This window comes from Xenopus laevis, chromosome 9_10L (assembly GCF_017654675.1).
Source record: "Xenopus laevis strain J_2021 chromosome 9_10L, Xenopus_laevis_v10.1, whole genome shotgun sequence".
NCBI lineage: Eukaryota > Metazoa > Chordata > Amphibia > Anura > Pipidae > Xenopus > Xenopus laevis.
The window spans coordinates 129228683-129244193 of NC_054387.1; the positions used below are offsets into that span (position 1 = coordinate 129228683).

Consider the following 15511-nt stretch of genomic DNA (forward strand, 5'->3'; position numbering starts at 1 on the left):
AAAAGGGAGCAGTCTAACCTAGGTAATTACTGCATGGTAGAAGATTAGACAGCACCTCACTATGCTCATTACGAGTGGTTGCTAAGCAATGGAGCGCATAGGACAAGCATGGCAAACTTCTTTGCACCGTTTTCCTATAGAGGCGCTCTGACATCAGAGAACTGCTCCGCATAACCACACCAGGGAACAGGAGGCAGTGCGACTATCGCGCCAATTTCCTCCATAATCCCCGAACAGCCTGCATTAAAGGAGGCACAAATCAGGTGAAACGGAGCCTTGGCACACTACAAGGACATTATTGCTCACTTGCCAGCTTACTAGGAGGTGTACTATATCAGTTCCAATACTAGTCTGTGGGAGTGCATTCTAATAGACGCATAATCAAAAAGGCAGATCGCTAGCAGATTTAAGGGCAGATATATAGCTAATAAAGACGGCAAAGAAGCCAAACAAATGCAGAAGTTGCAAGCACTCTTTAAGAAAATCTGAAATTAACTGCTGTTCTGATTATAAGCCCAGTTTAAAAGCACCTGAGGTACAGGGGCCACCCATACTGTCTCCACAACCTATGCCATCATTAACAGCAGAGGGACCTAACTCAGCCCCCAGTACTGAGGTAAGGAAGTCCTCTCCAGGGCCTATTTTATTGGCACCCACAACACCAACTTCCCCACAGTCAGATGCAGCTGAAGCTGCCACAGATACACCCCAGCCATCACCTAGCCAACCAACCCAAGTACCATCTCAATTTGGGGAATTTTTACAGTGTTTCATGAGTACTGTTCAACCACCCCCACCCGCAACTTCATGAATTACACAGGGGGCAATTAACCCGAGACAGACAAAGAAGTGTAGAGCTCCCATTAATCTGGACTCCTCTTCAGAATCAGAGGAGGGATTGGCTTCAGACTCAGAGGAGGAACAAGGTCCTCTTCTAGGAAGAGACACCTCAGATCAAAGACAGTCCACTACAGATTTGGACTCTGAGGATGAACACACTTTGACCTCTAACCCAGAGATATCTAAAAGATTACTCAAGGAAATGATGCAGGATGATAAAGGATGAGACCGTTACGTGTTCAAAAGAAATCCAAACTGACATTCCCAATATTCAATTCAATTACACAGGCCATTGAATCAGAATGAAACCAACCAGAGAGATGGGTAGCTCTCACTCAATGGTTTTTAAAACCTATCCAGTGCCAGAGGATCAGCAGAATAAATGGGACAAAGCTCCTAGAGTAAACTCAGCCATAGCCCACTTGTCCAGACACACAGCATTACCAGCCGAGGAGGCGGCCATTAAAGGCCCCTTAGACCACCGCATGGAATCTACCCTAAAGAGATCTTATGTTCAGGCAGCAGCAATACTACATCCAGCAGTAGCATCTGTGGGATTGGCCTGCACAGCTAGGCATTGAGCACAAGAGCTGGGTCGACACCCACCTTCATCAAAACAGGAATTACAAATGGAGATCGATAGACTGACAACCGCATTCACATTTCTCGCAGAGGCTGCCATGGAAATTAGCAGATTAGTGGCTAAAGCAACAACAAATGCTGTAGTCACAAGACGAGCATTATTCAGGATGTCGGGCGATACAGCTTCCAAACTGAGACTTCTAGCTCTTCGGTTCACAGGCGAATCCCTCTTCGGCCTGGATCTCAAACAGATTTTAGCTGAAGTAACGGGGGGGGGGGGGGAGTACCTTTCTCCCCACAGGAAAGAAACAAAGATTTGACACACCAAACAAGTTCAAACAGAAAGAGCTGGTCAACCCAAACCAGTCCCTTTCACCCCATTCGGACCAACTTCAGGGCACCTAAAACCGATCAGACAAATAAACAGAGAACATCTTGGCAGGAACAGAACCGTACCAATGCCAAGAAACCAATCACTAACAGAACCAGCTCGGCCTGACTCAGCCACTAGGGCAGAGTCTAATAGGTGGAAGACTGCAAATATACCTCGGGGAGTGGGAGACACACGTCACAGACAAGTGGGTACTAAAAATAATACATCAAGGGTACAGAATCCTATTCTCACCCCACCTTCCACCCAAAAGGTTCAGCACATCATCAACTACCACCAACAAACAAAGACTTCTAATACAAACTACCAACTCACTAGATCAAAAGTACAGAGGCTTTTATTACAACCTCTTCTTAGTATGAAAAAGAGGGCATCTTCAGACCCGTGCTCAATTTAAAACCTTTGAACCCAATGGTCACCACTCAGAAGTTCAAGATGGAGTCAGTTCGATCAGTTGTAGTGACCATGGAGCCAAACAATTTCATTACATCCATCGACCTGCAGGATGCACATCTGCACATACCAATTTACCACGAATCCCGAAAGTGTCTGCGTTTCGCCGTAAGCGAACACCACTAATAGTTTATGGCCTTACCCTTTGGACCTTTTACTGCGCCAAGATCCTAACCCCAATCATAGCCTACATTTAGACTGTTGAGGATAAAGATTCTACCTTACTTAGATGACCTACTGATTACTGCACATCAAGCCACCCATATGTGTCTTCAGGTACTAACACAACACGGGTGGCTGATAAATTACCACAAGAGTGCACTACAACCAAGCCAAACCATCAGGTGTCTCAACTTCAATGCTCAGGAGAGTGTTCTTACCACAGGACAAGATAGAGAAACTAATACAGACAACTCAGGAGTTCCTGACCTCCCAGACAGTGTCAGCAGAGGACTGTCTTCGCCTATTGGGACTCATGGTATCGGCACTGGAGGCAATACCATTCTCTAGATTTCACATGCGACCACTCCAGAACAACTTCCTAGTTCAGTAGAACAAGGATCACAAGGACTTACAACAACTGATAATACATATCACATGAAGTAACCAGGCAGAGCCTAGCATGGTGGATCAATCCAGACAACCTCAACAAAGGCAGAAGCTGGGCCCCCGCCCACTGGGAGGTAGTAACTACGGATGCAGCCTCAAAGGCTGGGGATCAGTCTATCGCAATCATACGTTACAGGGCAGATGTTTGCAAAGATTATGAAAAATAAAGTTGCATTGGTGTGTAATGGAACCATTGAAATAGTTAAAGAGGAGAAGAAGCTTCATTTAGTTGCTCCCAGTAAATTTCTATTAAACGCTACTTAATCAGTTAGTTTTGTTATCCACAATAGTGATGGTGTCAGTGAGTGGGTAGGCTGTTCTGTTGAAAGTGACACTAGTATGGGAAGCCAATGCATTTGCATGAATGCGATATTCTCCATCATCTAATACATACTTGCAGGAGTTGATGAGGGAGGACTTGCCATGACCCATATACCCAAACAACTGTAGGAGAACTCGGTTATAGCCCTGGTTCCCTAAAGCACAGTTATCAAGGCTGAAGCGCTGGATATAGTCTCTTACATGATCCACTGTTCTCTCATATCCAGTCATCGTCATTCATCTGTGACTTGCAAACTGAGGAAAAGTGAAAGTCAAACTTCTGGAATTGTGCCATATAGTTATGTTAAAGTCCAAAGCTATATCTCATTACTGTTGCTGATGAAGATTTGCATATTCAGTGGGATGCATGTTCCTCATTTGATTCTTTGGCTATTAGAGATTGTTCGCAGAATTTCCCCAAAAAGTTTTTGACATGCTGTTTACATTTATTTGTTACATTTTTATCTACATCCAACTTGCTTACAGTTTTAAAGGAAACATATACAATGTTTGCTACATGGAGCCATGGAGCAACAATTAATACTACATGGAGCCAGTTTCACTCAAGGGGTATATTTATCAAAGAGTGAAGTTAATAGTGAAGTTCCGCCACTAGAGTGAAATCCCGCCACTCTCCATTCATTTCTATGGGATTTTTATAGGCGTATTTATCAAAGGGTGAACTTTCACTTTCACCCATTGATAAATACGCCTTTCAAAATCCCATAGAAATGAATTGGGAGCTGCGGGCTTTCACTCTTTGATAAATTTACCCCTTTATCGTTAACTTTAAAACACATTTAAAGTGCATTTCTTCCATATGTAAAAGATTAGAATACACTAGCATACTCTTATTTTTTTACACTATGGGGATTATTTATCAAAATCTGAAAATTGCTGATAATATTTTGTAAAATAGTCCAACAAAATCTGCACTGATCTATCCCCTTATTTATCAATAAATTTTTTTGATAATTTCCACAAACAATTTGGATTTTATTGTAAAAACGTGTTAAACTTGCAATTAATAACTGCAATGCAGTGGGCTCTTTTATTACAAGTGTGTAAAGGAGTAGGTAAGCAATAGACATTAACTGTAGATCTCATACCTAGCTGACCTTTGGAATGAGCCCCCAAGCACCCCTTGGATTGCCAGCCCCACAGAACCTACAAAGCACTGCTATACAAAGGCAGAATATTTTGCCTCTTGATGCCAGTTTATATTTCAATCCTGGCACTCCTATGCAGATAGCTTGCTGGCACTTCATATATAATGTATGATAAGCCTAGTGATCCTTGTGAGGAACTAGGGTACTAAAGAGTTTATTCTACATTAGAAACCAACTAATGAACCAAGTAAGCAAGCAAGGTGAATATCCAACCAGAGTAAAAAAAATACCATCTTGCATATTACTGCAGTGTGCCTATTAAACTGGAAGAATATGACCACATTTAAATACTTTTATTTGTGAAAGATATTATTTTGATATACAAATACTGAATAGGTAGTAATGCCCTAAAGACAAGCATTCATAACCAACATTGTCCACATCTCCAAGCAGCATTATAGTTAGGTAAATACCGTATATACTCGTGTATAAGCCGACCCGTGTATAAGCCGAGGTACCTAATTTACCTAAGAAAACTGGAAAAATGTATTGACTCGTGTATAAGCCTAGGGGCCCCATGTCAGATTTCAAAATGTGAATGTGACCCGGCCGCAACAATTGGGGGACACTGGGCAGGTACCTGTTAAAGGGTCCTCTTTCTACCCCTATTTCATGTTTGCTTCCCTCTGCCACTTCCCCCCCCCTGCCCTCCCCATCTGTCGCTCTCCCCACCTGTCGCTCTCCCCACCCCGGCCCTCACGTCTGCTGCTCTTCCCTCTGTCACAGTAAAACGTGACCCGGCCCCAGCAGGACTGTCTGTGACTGACTGTGTCGCCGCCCGGAGCAGGTCCAGGAGCTCCGGGCGGCGCGTCCTTCCCTGCCGGCGTTCGCTCCCAAAATGGCGGCGCCCATGGCCGCCACGTGGGTAGCGGCCGGCGCCGCTACCCACGTGGCGGCCATGGGCGCCGCCATTTTGGGAGCGAACGCCGGCAGGGAAGGACGCGCCGCCCGGAGCTCCTGGACCTGCTCCGGGCGGCGACACAGTCAGTCACAGACAGTCCTGCTGGGGCCGCGGAAGGAGGTATGACCCGCGTATAAGCCGAGTTTGAGTTTTTCAGCACATTTTGGGTGCTGAAAAACTCGGCTTATACGCGAGTATATACGGTAGATGTAAAGGTTAGCCAGAGTAGTAAAAGTATAAACCACACACCAAAAGATAATAAAAGTGGGTCCCATAAATGTTATGAGTATTTGAAACCAATTAAATGTGAGTTTCAGAGAGAACAAAACATCACCTCCCAAAATGGAAATGTGACTAGTTGGCCATGGATTTTAAAATGGCTATATACTGTAACTGTGGCATTTATGATTTGTAGAAGATTGGATTGCAGTACAGAACTGAGCTGGATAAGTAACAAACAGATGGGGCAGGCACAATAATTAGGTTCAAGTAATACAGAATAATCAAGTTCCAGATTAAGACGCCATGATGCATAGGATCAAGATTTCATGTCAGGATACAGAAAAAAATAGACAGGCAGTGTTGGACTGAGACAACAGGGCCCACCCAAAAACCTTTGACTAGGGGCCCACCAATTAATCTTTGACCAGGGGCCCACTCTTAGTACTATTATTCTTCCTTTCCTCACTCATCTGTTCTCCTTTTCTCTACATACTATCATTTATTATACCGTCTATTTAGCCACTTTGTTCTTATAGAAACAGGGAATGACCATAAAATAGGCCAAATGTTTAGCAGCATGAGGGGCCACTGACACCTGGGCCCACCGGGAGTTTTCCTGGTATCCCAGTGGGCCAGTCCGACACTGTAGACAGGATAGCCAAATTTAGGATCATACTACAGTTATCAGTACATTACTTAGGCAACTGGTAATTGGTAGGAGAAGGTTTTCTATATCCAGTTATAAGATGTAACTGGTTGGCCATAATTGGTCAAAAAGATAACTTGGACAATTGAAATCACATTGAAAAGGCAGGCTGTTTGAATTCCAGTAATGCCTTACAATGTGTTTTAAAAGTTTTTTGAGTAGCCTTCAAGAGGTAATAGAGGAATAATACATTTCACCCAGGTTTTTACAATGGTGCACCTATTCTTCAGTCCCAACTTTTTAGCTATGCAAATTAATGCAGGCCTTTGGAGGTGTTGGTAGCTCCAGGTGTTCTGCACTCAAACAAGAAGAGGACATGGTATACTGTAGATCAGTCTTGTCCAAGTTCTGTGGTACCGAGGGCCAAAATTTTACTGGCCTATGTAGAGGAGGGCCGATAATCGAAGTCAGTGTTGGCCACTCCCCCTTTTAAACCACACCCACTGTAAACCACACCCATATTACCACAAGAACTTTTAAGATCATATCCACATTAACGGGGGTAGCACACCAAAAAACCAAATGGTTGGTGCTCACTGCAGGGAAATCCCTCATCACTCATATGTGAAAAATTAAAGTCATGTTAAAAACATAATATTTCACCATGCATCCAATACGAGGGATTTATAAATTTTCTATAAGCTCTATCCATTTAGTTTATTGCACATTTCTCGTGCTTTTAATTCGCTCACCGTTCAGAGGTAGTGGTTCGGGTGCAATGTGCCCCGAACCCTGCTCATATTGGTGCCCCAAAGGGGGAAAAAAACCTAGTTGCGAGCGGAAGTGAAATGGATACACAAATTGAATACCAGACAGCAGCAGGGATTAAACTCAGTTTTTGATATTAGTTGTTATATATAATGAAGTTTGGGAAACTGTTTTTAGGTCGCAAAAATTTTAACAAATAAATGAAACATGTAATCAAATTGTTAAATAGAATTTGGCAAACATAAATGGATTTTGTACCCACCGTGATTGGAAGTAACAATGTAGAAATAGTATCTTTTAATAGCAGTGTTGCTAACATAAGAAAGTGGAATGAATTTTTTCCATAACCTTTTTTCTTGTAACAATGTTGGCCGTATCAATTTAAATTGAAGAATAAGCATATTTATTGTAGCCTAAAATGAACTAGTACAAACATCTTTTTAGATATAGATTTATCACAGATTAATCATTCATTATATAAACATTAAATGAAAATTGTAACATTTCAGATTGAACGATAGAGATATTTATGTGGAAGGAAACATCAGTAATGCAGTTTGGCTCGAGAGTGAGCGAAGCAAAGTTTTTTAACTGTTAAATATTTAAAGCACTTCTGTATAGGTGATACTAATCAGTGAATTAACTGAAGTGTTGCATTATGGGGGGAAGGTCACATGTGTGGGTATAAATAGTTGATGTGATGGAAGTTTGTTTAGGTCTCCGATGAAGTATGTCTATACGAAACGCGTCAGACCATAAACTGATGTAATCCTTTTTAACAATGTTTAAATAAAAGTGATTTTACCGAAAAATTGGGATTATACATGTTAAAAACATCCCCTTAAATCCATATGCCTCCTCCTCCCCTGTAGATAATACAACAACCCCCCAACACATGATTAAACACTTTAGGGGCCCTTAACAACAATTTCCAAATGCTAACCCCAAGAACAAACCCCTAACAGGCTTACATTCCACAGGGCAAGCAGAGAATGGCACACACAAGCAGAGAATGGCACACACAAGCAGCACAGGGCAAGCAGAGAATGGCACACTCAAGCAGCACTGGGCAAGCAGAGAATGGCACACACAAGCAGCACTGGGCAAGCAGAGAATGGCACACACAAGCAGCACTGGGCAAGCAGAGAATGGCACACACAGGGAGGCAGGGCCGGGCCAAGGTATTTTTGCACCCTAGTCAAAGGCTTCAATCAGTGCCCCCCCACCCAGTCCTGCATTACCATTTCCCATCTTACCAGTCATATAGCCCCCTGTACCTGTGCCAGCACCTATCATATTGCCTCCATTTGTACCTATACCAATGGCAGTCAGTCCCTCAGATTGCCCCCAGGCCCCAATCTGTACCTGTACAGTGTAGATGAAAGGCAATGAGCAATAGTATATGGGCTTGAAAGGAGAGACTTTTGAAGTAAGTACCTTTAAAGAATGAGATTTTTTCATGTATCAACAGGAAAATTGCACACATTAGCCTTACTTTAGTAGTCGAAAGTAGTGGTTCCCTGGAGGCTCCGTCCCTGGCCTCCTGCTTATATTAACAATATATATACAGATTTGGGAATCACACACTATAAGCAGTTTAACTGTAAATTATGCTTTTATTGTGCATCCACACAACGTTTTGGGCACCATGGCCCTTTTTCAAGTGTGTAACATGAAACATGTCATGTGGATGCACAATAAAAGCATAATTTGCAGTTAACCTGCTTATAGTGTGTGATTCCCAAATTATTATATACATTTTTTCATGTTTGTACAGTATGTATAAATTTATTTATAAAGTCATTCAAGGATACACAGTTTCCTGTAGTATATAGTAGCGTTTCCTCAAAACTATAGGTCGGTTAGTCTGTCGTCAGTGGTAGGAAATCTTTTTGAAGGAGCATTATGGGATAATATATTTGACGAATATAGAAAAATACGGATCCGCACACACTTTATCTTCAAGCAGATGGGGGTTAACCCAAATTTATTGTGCCACCACTAAGATCAACGTTTCGGGGGGGTTTACCCACCCTTCATCAGGGTTCCTGATGAAGGGTGGGTAAACCCCCCCGAAACGTTGATCTTAGTGGTGGCACAATAAACTTGGGTTAACCCCCATCTGCTTGAAGATAAAGTGTGTGCGGATCCGTATTTTTCTATATTCGTCTATAAGGGACCTTGCCGGGTCCACGGAGACCCAGCACCACTGGAAGCAGAGGAGTAAATACACAGGAGTGCAGTGGTGAGAATTTTCTTATAATATATTTGACTACATTGCAAATAATACTATGAGTTTGTGCCAACATGGTTTTATGCATAATAGATTTTGCAAGATTAAAAAAGTATTGCATTTTATGAGAAGGTGAGAAGGGACCTTGACTCTGGGATGGCAGTGGATGTGATTTACTTAGACTAAAGCATTTGATACAGTGCCACACAGAAGGTTACTGGTTAAATTAAGAAATGTTGGCCTGGAACATAGTATTTGTACCTGGATAGAGAACTGGCTAAAAGACTACAAAGAGTGGTGGTAAATGCAAGGATATACACCAAATGACAGTGTTTTTTTGTCTATTTTTGAGTTGTTTGAGGGTTGGGTTTGTTATTATTTACTATACTATGTACTATAGTAGTCTTGCTTAGCCTGGCAGTAATAAGGTAGGCCATAAAAAGTTTATAGTGGAGGAAGTCATCTTTTGGATCCAGAGGGACATGGTAGTTGATTGTGGATGATAGATTTCTGTTGTAGGTATTTACCAGTGAATCCGGATCAGGGGACGCACTAAAGAAGGAGAGGTGCTGCAACAAATGAGGCACAGATAGAGCAAAATCATATTTCACCATCAATTATTTCCAATCTGTACCACACATGGTTTGCATTTAATCACATGCATATAATAAAAATCCAAGCCCCACTGTGACTCCTCTAGTATATTGAGTAGGAGAAACAAAAGCTTATCTGAAAGCAGTTCCATCATGAAGTACTGGCTTTTTCTAAAAGCACAGGATCAGACATATACACCGAGATGGGTACCTACACACCAATATTACAGCTAAAAAAATACACTTATTGGTGCAAGAATGAAAATGTTATAAGTTAGAATGAATTATGTGCAATGTAAACAGTATAATTTAGAAATAAAAACTACACCATCATGACAGAATCCCTTTGAAGTTTCCTCTCCTATAAAACAGGGTTATTTACAACAGTGGGACGCTGTCCCCTTTAAAAGCCTTACAATGTCTCATTTCGGTCTTCCTAATATATCTGATACAAATCTATGTGTGTTCCTCTGTGTGCCTTCTTGCTCCACTGATTATGTCTGATGTCAGATGTAGTTAAAGGAGTGCAATATACACATGCACAGGGGCCCATGAAAAGTTTTTATCAAGCTGCTGTGTAGCCATGGGGGCAGCCATTCAAGCACAGGATACACAGTAGATAACAGATAAGTACTACTATAGTTTATATAAACAAGCTGCTGTGTAGCCATGGGGGCAGCCATTCAAGCACAGGACACACAGTAGATACCAGATAAGTACTACTATAGTTTATATAGACAAGCTGCTGTGTAGTCATGGGGGCAGCCATTCAAGCACAGGATACACAGTAGATAACAGATAAGTACTACTATAGTTTATATAAACAAGCTGCTGTGTAGCCATGGGGGCAGCCATTCTAGCGCAGGATACACAGTAAATAACAGAGAAGTACTACTATAGTTTATATAAACAAGTTGCTGTGTAGCCATGGGGGCAGCCATTCTAGCGCAGGATACACAGTAAATAACAGAGGATTACTACTATAGTTTATATAAACAAGCTGCTGTGTAGCCATGGGGGCAGCCATTCAGGCACAGGATACACAGTAGATAACAGATAAGTACTACTATAGTTTATATAAACAAGTTGCTGTGTAGCCATGGGGGCAGCCATTCAAGCACAGGATTCACAGTAGATAACATAAGTACTACTATAGTTTATATAAACAAGCTGCTGTGTAGCCATGGGGGCAGCCATTCAAGCACAGGATACACAGTAGATAACAGATAAGTACTACTATAGTTTATATAAACAAGCTGCTGTGTAGCCATGGGGGCAGCCATTCAAGCACAGGATACACAGTAGATAACAGATAAGTACTACTATAGATTATATAAACAAGCTGCTGTGTAGCCATGGGGGCAGCCATTCAAGCACAGGATACACAGTAGATAACAGATAAGTACTACTATAGTTTATATAAACAAGCTGCTGTGTAGCTATGGGGGCAGCCATTCTAGCGCAGGATACACAGTAAATAACAGAGAAGTACTACTATAGTTTATATAAACAAGTTGCTGTGTAGCCATGGGGGCAGCCATTCAGGCACAGGATACACAGTAGATAACAGATAAGTACTACTATAGTTTATATAAACAAGCTGCTGTGTAGCCATGGGGGCAGCCATTCAAGCACAGGATACACAGTAGATAACAGATAAGTACTACTATAGTTTATATAAACAAGCTGCTGTGTAGCCATGGGGGCAGCCATTCAAGCACAGGATACACAGTAGATAACAGATAAGTACTACTATAGTTTATATAAACAAGCTGCTGTGTAGCTATGGGGGCAGCCATTCTAGCGCAGGATACACAGTAAATAACAGAGGATTACTACTATAGTTTATATAAACAAGCTGCTGTGTAGCCATAGGGGCAGCTATTCAGGCACAGGATACACAGTAGATAACAGATAAGTACTACTATAGTTTATATAAACAAGTTGCTGTGTAGCCATGGGGGCAGCCATTCAAGCACAGGATTCACAGTAGATAACATAAGTACTACTATAGTTTATATAAACAAGCTGCTGTGTAGCCATGGGGGCAGCCATTCAAGCACAGGATACACAGTAGATAACAGATAAGTACTACTATAGTTTATATAAACAAGCTGCTATGTAGCCATGAGGGCAGCCATTCAGGCACAGGATACACAGTGGATAACAGATAAGTACTACTATAGTTTATATAAACAAGCTGCTGTGTAGCCATGAGGGCAGCCATTCAGGCACATGATACACAGTGGATAACAGATAAGTACTACTATAGTTTATTTAAACAAGTTGCTGTGTAGCCATGGGGGCAGCCATTCAAGCACAGGATTCACAGTAGATAACATAAGTACTACTATAGTTTATATAAACAAGCTGCTGTGTAGCCATGGGGGCAGCCATTCAAGCACAGGATACACAGTGGATAACAGATAAGTACTACTATAGTTTATATAAACAAGTTGTTGTGTTGCCATGGGGGCAGCCATTCAAACACAGGATTCACAGTAGATAACAGATAAGTACTACTATAGTTTATATAAACAAACTGCTGTGTAGCCATGGGGGCAGCCATTCAAGCACAGGATACACAGTAGATAACAGATAAGTACTACTATAGTTTATATAAACAAGCTGCTGTGTAGCCATGGGGGCAGTCATTCAAGTACACATTTACATTTGTGCAAGTTATAAGTAGGATATTTGCTGCCTACCAGTAGTACAGTTCACATTGCCCTTTGATCACAGCTATGGATAATATGTTATTTAACCTGTGTTAAAGATTAACTGTGTTTATAGTATGAATGTTCAACCTTTGGCAAGGCAGAGCTGATAACAGTAACCACAAAGAATGTAAAAGATAAAAGTAAAAATACAGAATATTATAAAATAGAATATACAAGTGAAAGGGAGTCACAGAGGGAGCAGCCACTGGAACAAGCACAGAGAATCTCATAGACTGTCCAGCTATGGATCATAACCAGCTCAGAGACGACATTCAGAACTTCAGGCTGGACAATTGTCCTCTGGGGAACCAGGGCTACAACCGGGTCCTACTGCAGCTGTTTGGGTATGTGGGACAGGGCAGGTCGGCCCTCATAAACTCACTCAAATATGTTCTGTCTAAAGGAAAGTATATAATGCACGCAGAATCAGGTTGTGCTATCACTCTGGAGAGAAAAGCCTATGAACTTACACCCACCATCACAGTTGTGGATAACAGAGGACTTGCGCACATGAATAATTTTGAAATGAGAACAGTTTATGCACAGCTGGGTAAGTGAGTGGTTGCAACTATTTACACAAAGAAGCATTGAATATAAAGCAATGCATCAGATTTTAGCTGTGTGCTATTTTTTACCCACGTTGAAATACCCTGTGGCCCACTAGAAAATTTTGCAGATTGTATGAATTGCATTGTAATTCTCTACCTCATTCATGTCACAATTTCAGACTGCACAGCCTGCACTATTCCCATCAATCCAACTTGTGAATATTGACATAGGTAAAAATGCATGGAGAGCTCACTATCCCTGGAGCTAATGGGCATTGATGGGACAATTATCCTTGCAGCTTTTAGCTGTCCATTTGTTCTAAGTTTGACATTTATAATGTTCAATGTTGATATAGTTTATAGCAAGCAATAATTCTCAAAGAAAAAAATGTACATGCACAGAATCTCACGTCAAAGCATTTAACTGTGCAAATTCACCACAATGTATCAACAAATATATCAATAAACAATTCCATAGCATAATACACCACATGGCTGTGTCTCCCCCCATCTGCATACCTTGTGTCAGCCACTCCGTCCTGACGCATTTCGTGCCATTGTGCAGTTCATCAGAGGAATAATTCTGGCTGAATTCAAAGTTGGATTTCTTTTCTATTATTTCTTAAAATAGCAGTCAGCATGGTTTTATAGAAAAGATACTGTAACAAATATATTTACTTGTTCTCTGTGGCTTAGTAATTAGGCTGTATAGTTCTTTTGTGGTTAATGTCTTTGTCTTTTGATTTTTGTTACAAAGGAATATAAACACAGTCTTTTTAAGAAGAATATTTATACAAGAGCATGGATAGATAACTGGCTGAATGGTTTCATACAGAGTAGCTGCCAGTGTTAATTATTATATGTATTTATTTATGTAGCAGTGACATATTGTGCAGTGTTTTTTAGAGTCTATTCCATATATTACTTACATGTACTTCTATGTGCTTGTCACCTGAAAGTGACCATTGACAGCGATCTATCAAGACTTACTTATGATACAGGAATATCTACAGTGAGTAAATCTATGCAAATGTAATTGCCTGGGCAGAGGAATGTGACAAATTAGCAATCTGTTCATCTGAACACATTTTTGTAGATACATTTAGGTGAAGTTTGGGTTTACAAATATATTACATAATGGGAATGTGTTATGTAAACTGTAATGTTACTGTAAATTCTCAATGGAGTATCTGCTTCAGCTTGCACAATATTGCCCTTCTACTATATATATTAAAATGGGAATGGATTTTATGGAGGATTCAGTAGATTCATTGGAGAATACATTTGTCCCTTTGAAGCCTTTTGGCCCCATGATGTAGGTCATGCTGTACCAACCCTTTTTGGGTGTATACTTACAGTACTTACAGTGGGGCTCATTTAAAAACATCGGGCAAATTTGCAACCATTCAATGATTAGATCACAGGTTGAACACAGAAAGTAAATCATCTGATCTGGTTTTCATGGGTTTCTGCACAGGTGCAAGTGTATTTGTAAATGCCCCCACCCCTTCCCAGTAAGTATTCAGTGTGTCATGTATGAAAGTAAAGATATTATGATATAGGGTAATTCTGTTATATTATTTATTATATTATTTTCTAAAAACACAGACAATTTCCTACTCAATGTTACTGCTAAATTGCCTGGAGCTGGCTCTCTACAAAGGCTCCATCAACCCTCTCCTAAGTTGGGTTTCATTGGTGCCTTCAAAATCAAACACAAACTAATATCGCTGACTCCTTCCAAGTTCCTTTATTCATTTTTACAGTGAAAAAGAAATTCACTAATTAGGATTGATTGCTTAAGGGCTATTCCACACGGGGAGATAGCGACGCGTTTGCGGTCGCGGCGACAAAGCGCCGCGACAGTCGCCGCGACCGGCGCAGGCGACAGTTTTGTATGGGCGCCTATGTAAAAACGCCTGTGCTAACCACACGAGGCGATGCGCTTTTCAACAGTCGCCTGAAAATGCCTCGCCAGGCTTTTTCAGGCGACTGTTGAAAAGCGCATCGCCTCGTGTGATTAGCACAGGCGTTTTTACATAGGCGCCCATACAAAACTGTCGCCTGCGCCGGTCGCGGCGACTGTCGCGGCGCTTTGTCGCCGCGACCGCAAACGCGTCGCTATCTCCCCGTGTGGACTAGCCCTAAGAGGAGTCTATGGGAAATGTCCTTCCTTTTATTTGGAGCTTTCAGAATAATAGGTTTCTGGATAATAGATCTTATACTTGTACAACAAGTATTGTATAGAAGCAATCAGGAATACAAAATACAAGTGTTAGTAATAAAACAATTCAGTTTTGGAGGGCTATTTAGCAAAAGTCTCATTTTCGTGGTTTTAGCAGTTCTTAAATCCAAGACTAAACTCACCAACTCGAAAACTATGATTGTCATGGGATTTATTAAAATATCAGAATAAAAAAAGTACAAATTGAAAATTACTCTGAACTATGCACTAAAAAATACTAATGCTGCACCTTGAAAACCTCTTCAAAAAATAGCTTTTTAGACAATTCCT

The 15511-nt window shown here is 41.2% G+C and overlaps 1 protein-coding gene across 1 annotated transcript in view; it reads left to right on the plus strand.

The window, feature by feature from the left end:
- Window positions 1–12600: 12600 nt before the first annotated feature.
- The window catches only part of LOC108705458, a 53947-nt gene continuing 51036 nt past the window's right edge, over window positions 12601–15511 (plus strand). The window contains exon 1 of the mRNA XM_041576771.1: window positions 12601–12998. Coding sequence (XP_041432705.1) covers window positions 12692–12998 — 307 coding nt within the window. The 5' untranslated portion in view covers window positions 12601–12691. The remainder of the gene's footprint in view (window positions 12999–15511) is intronic.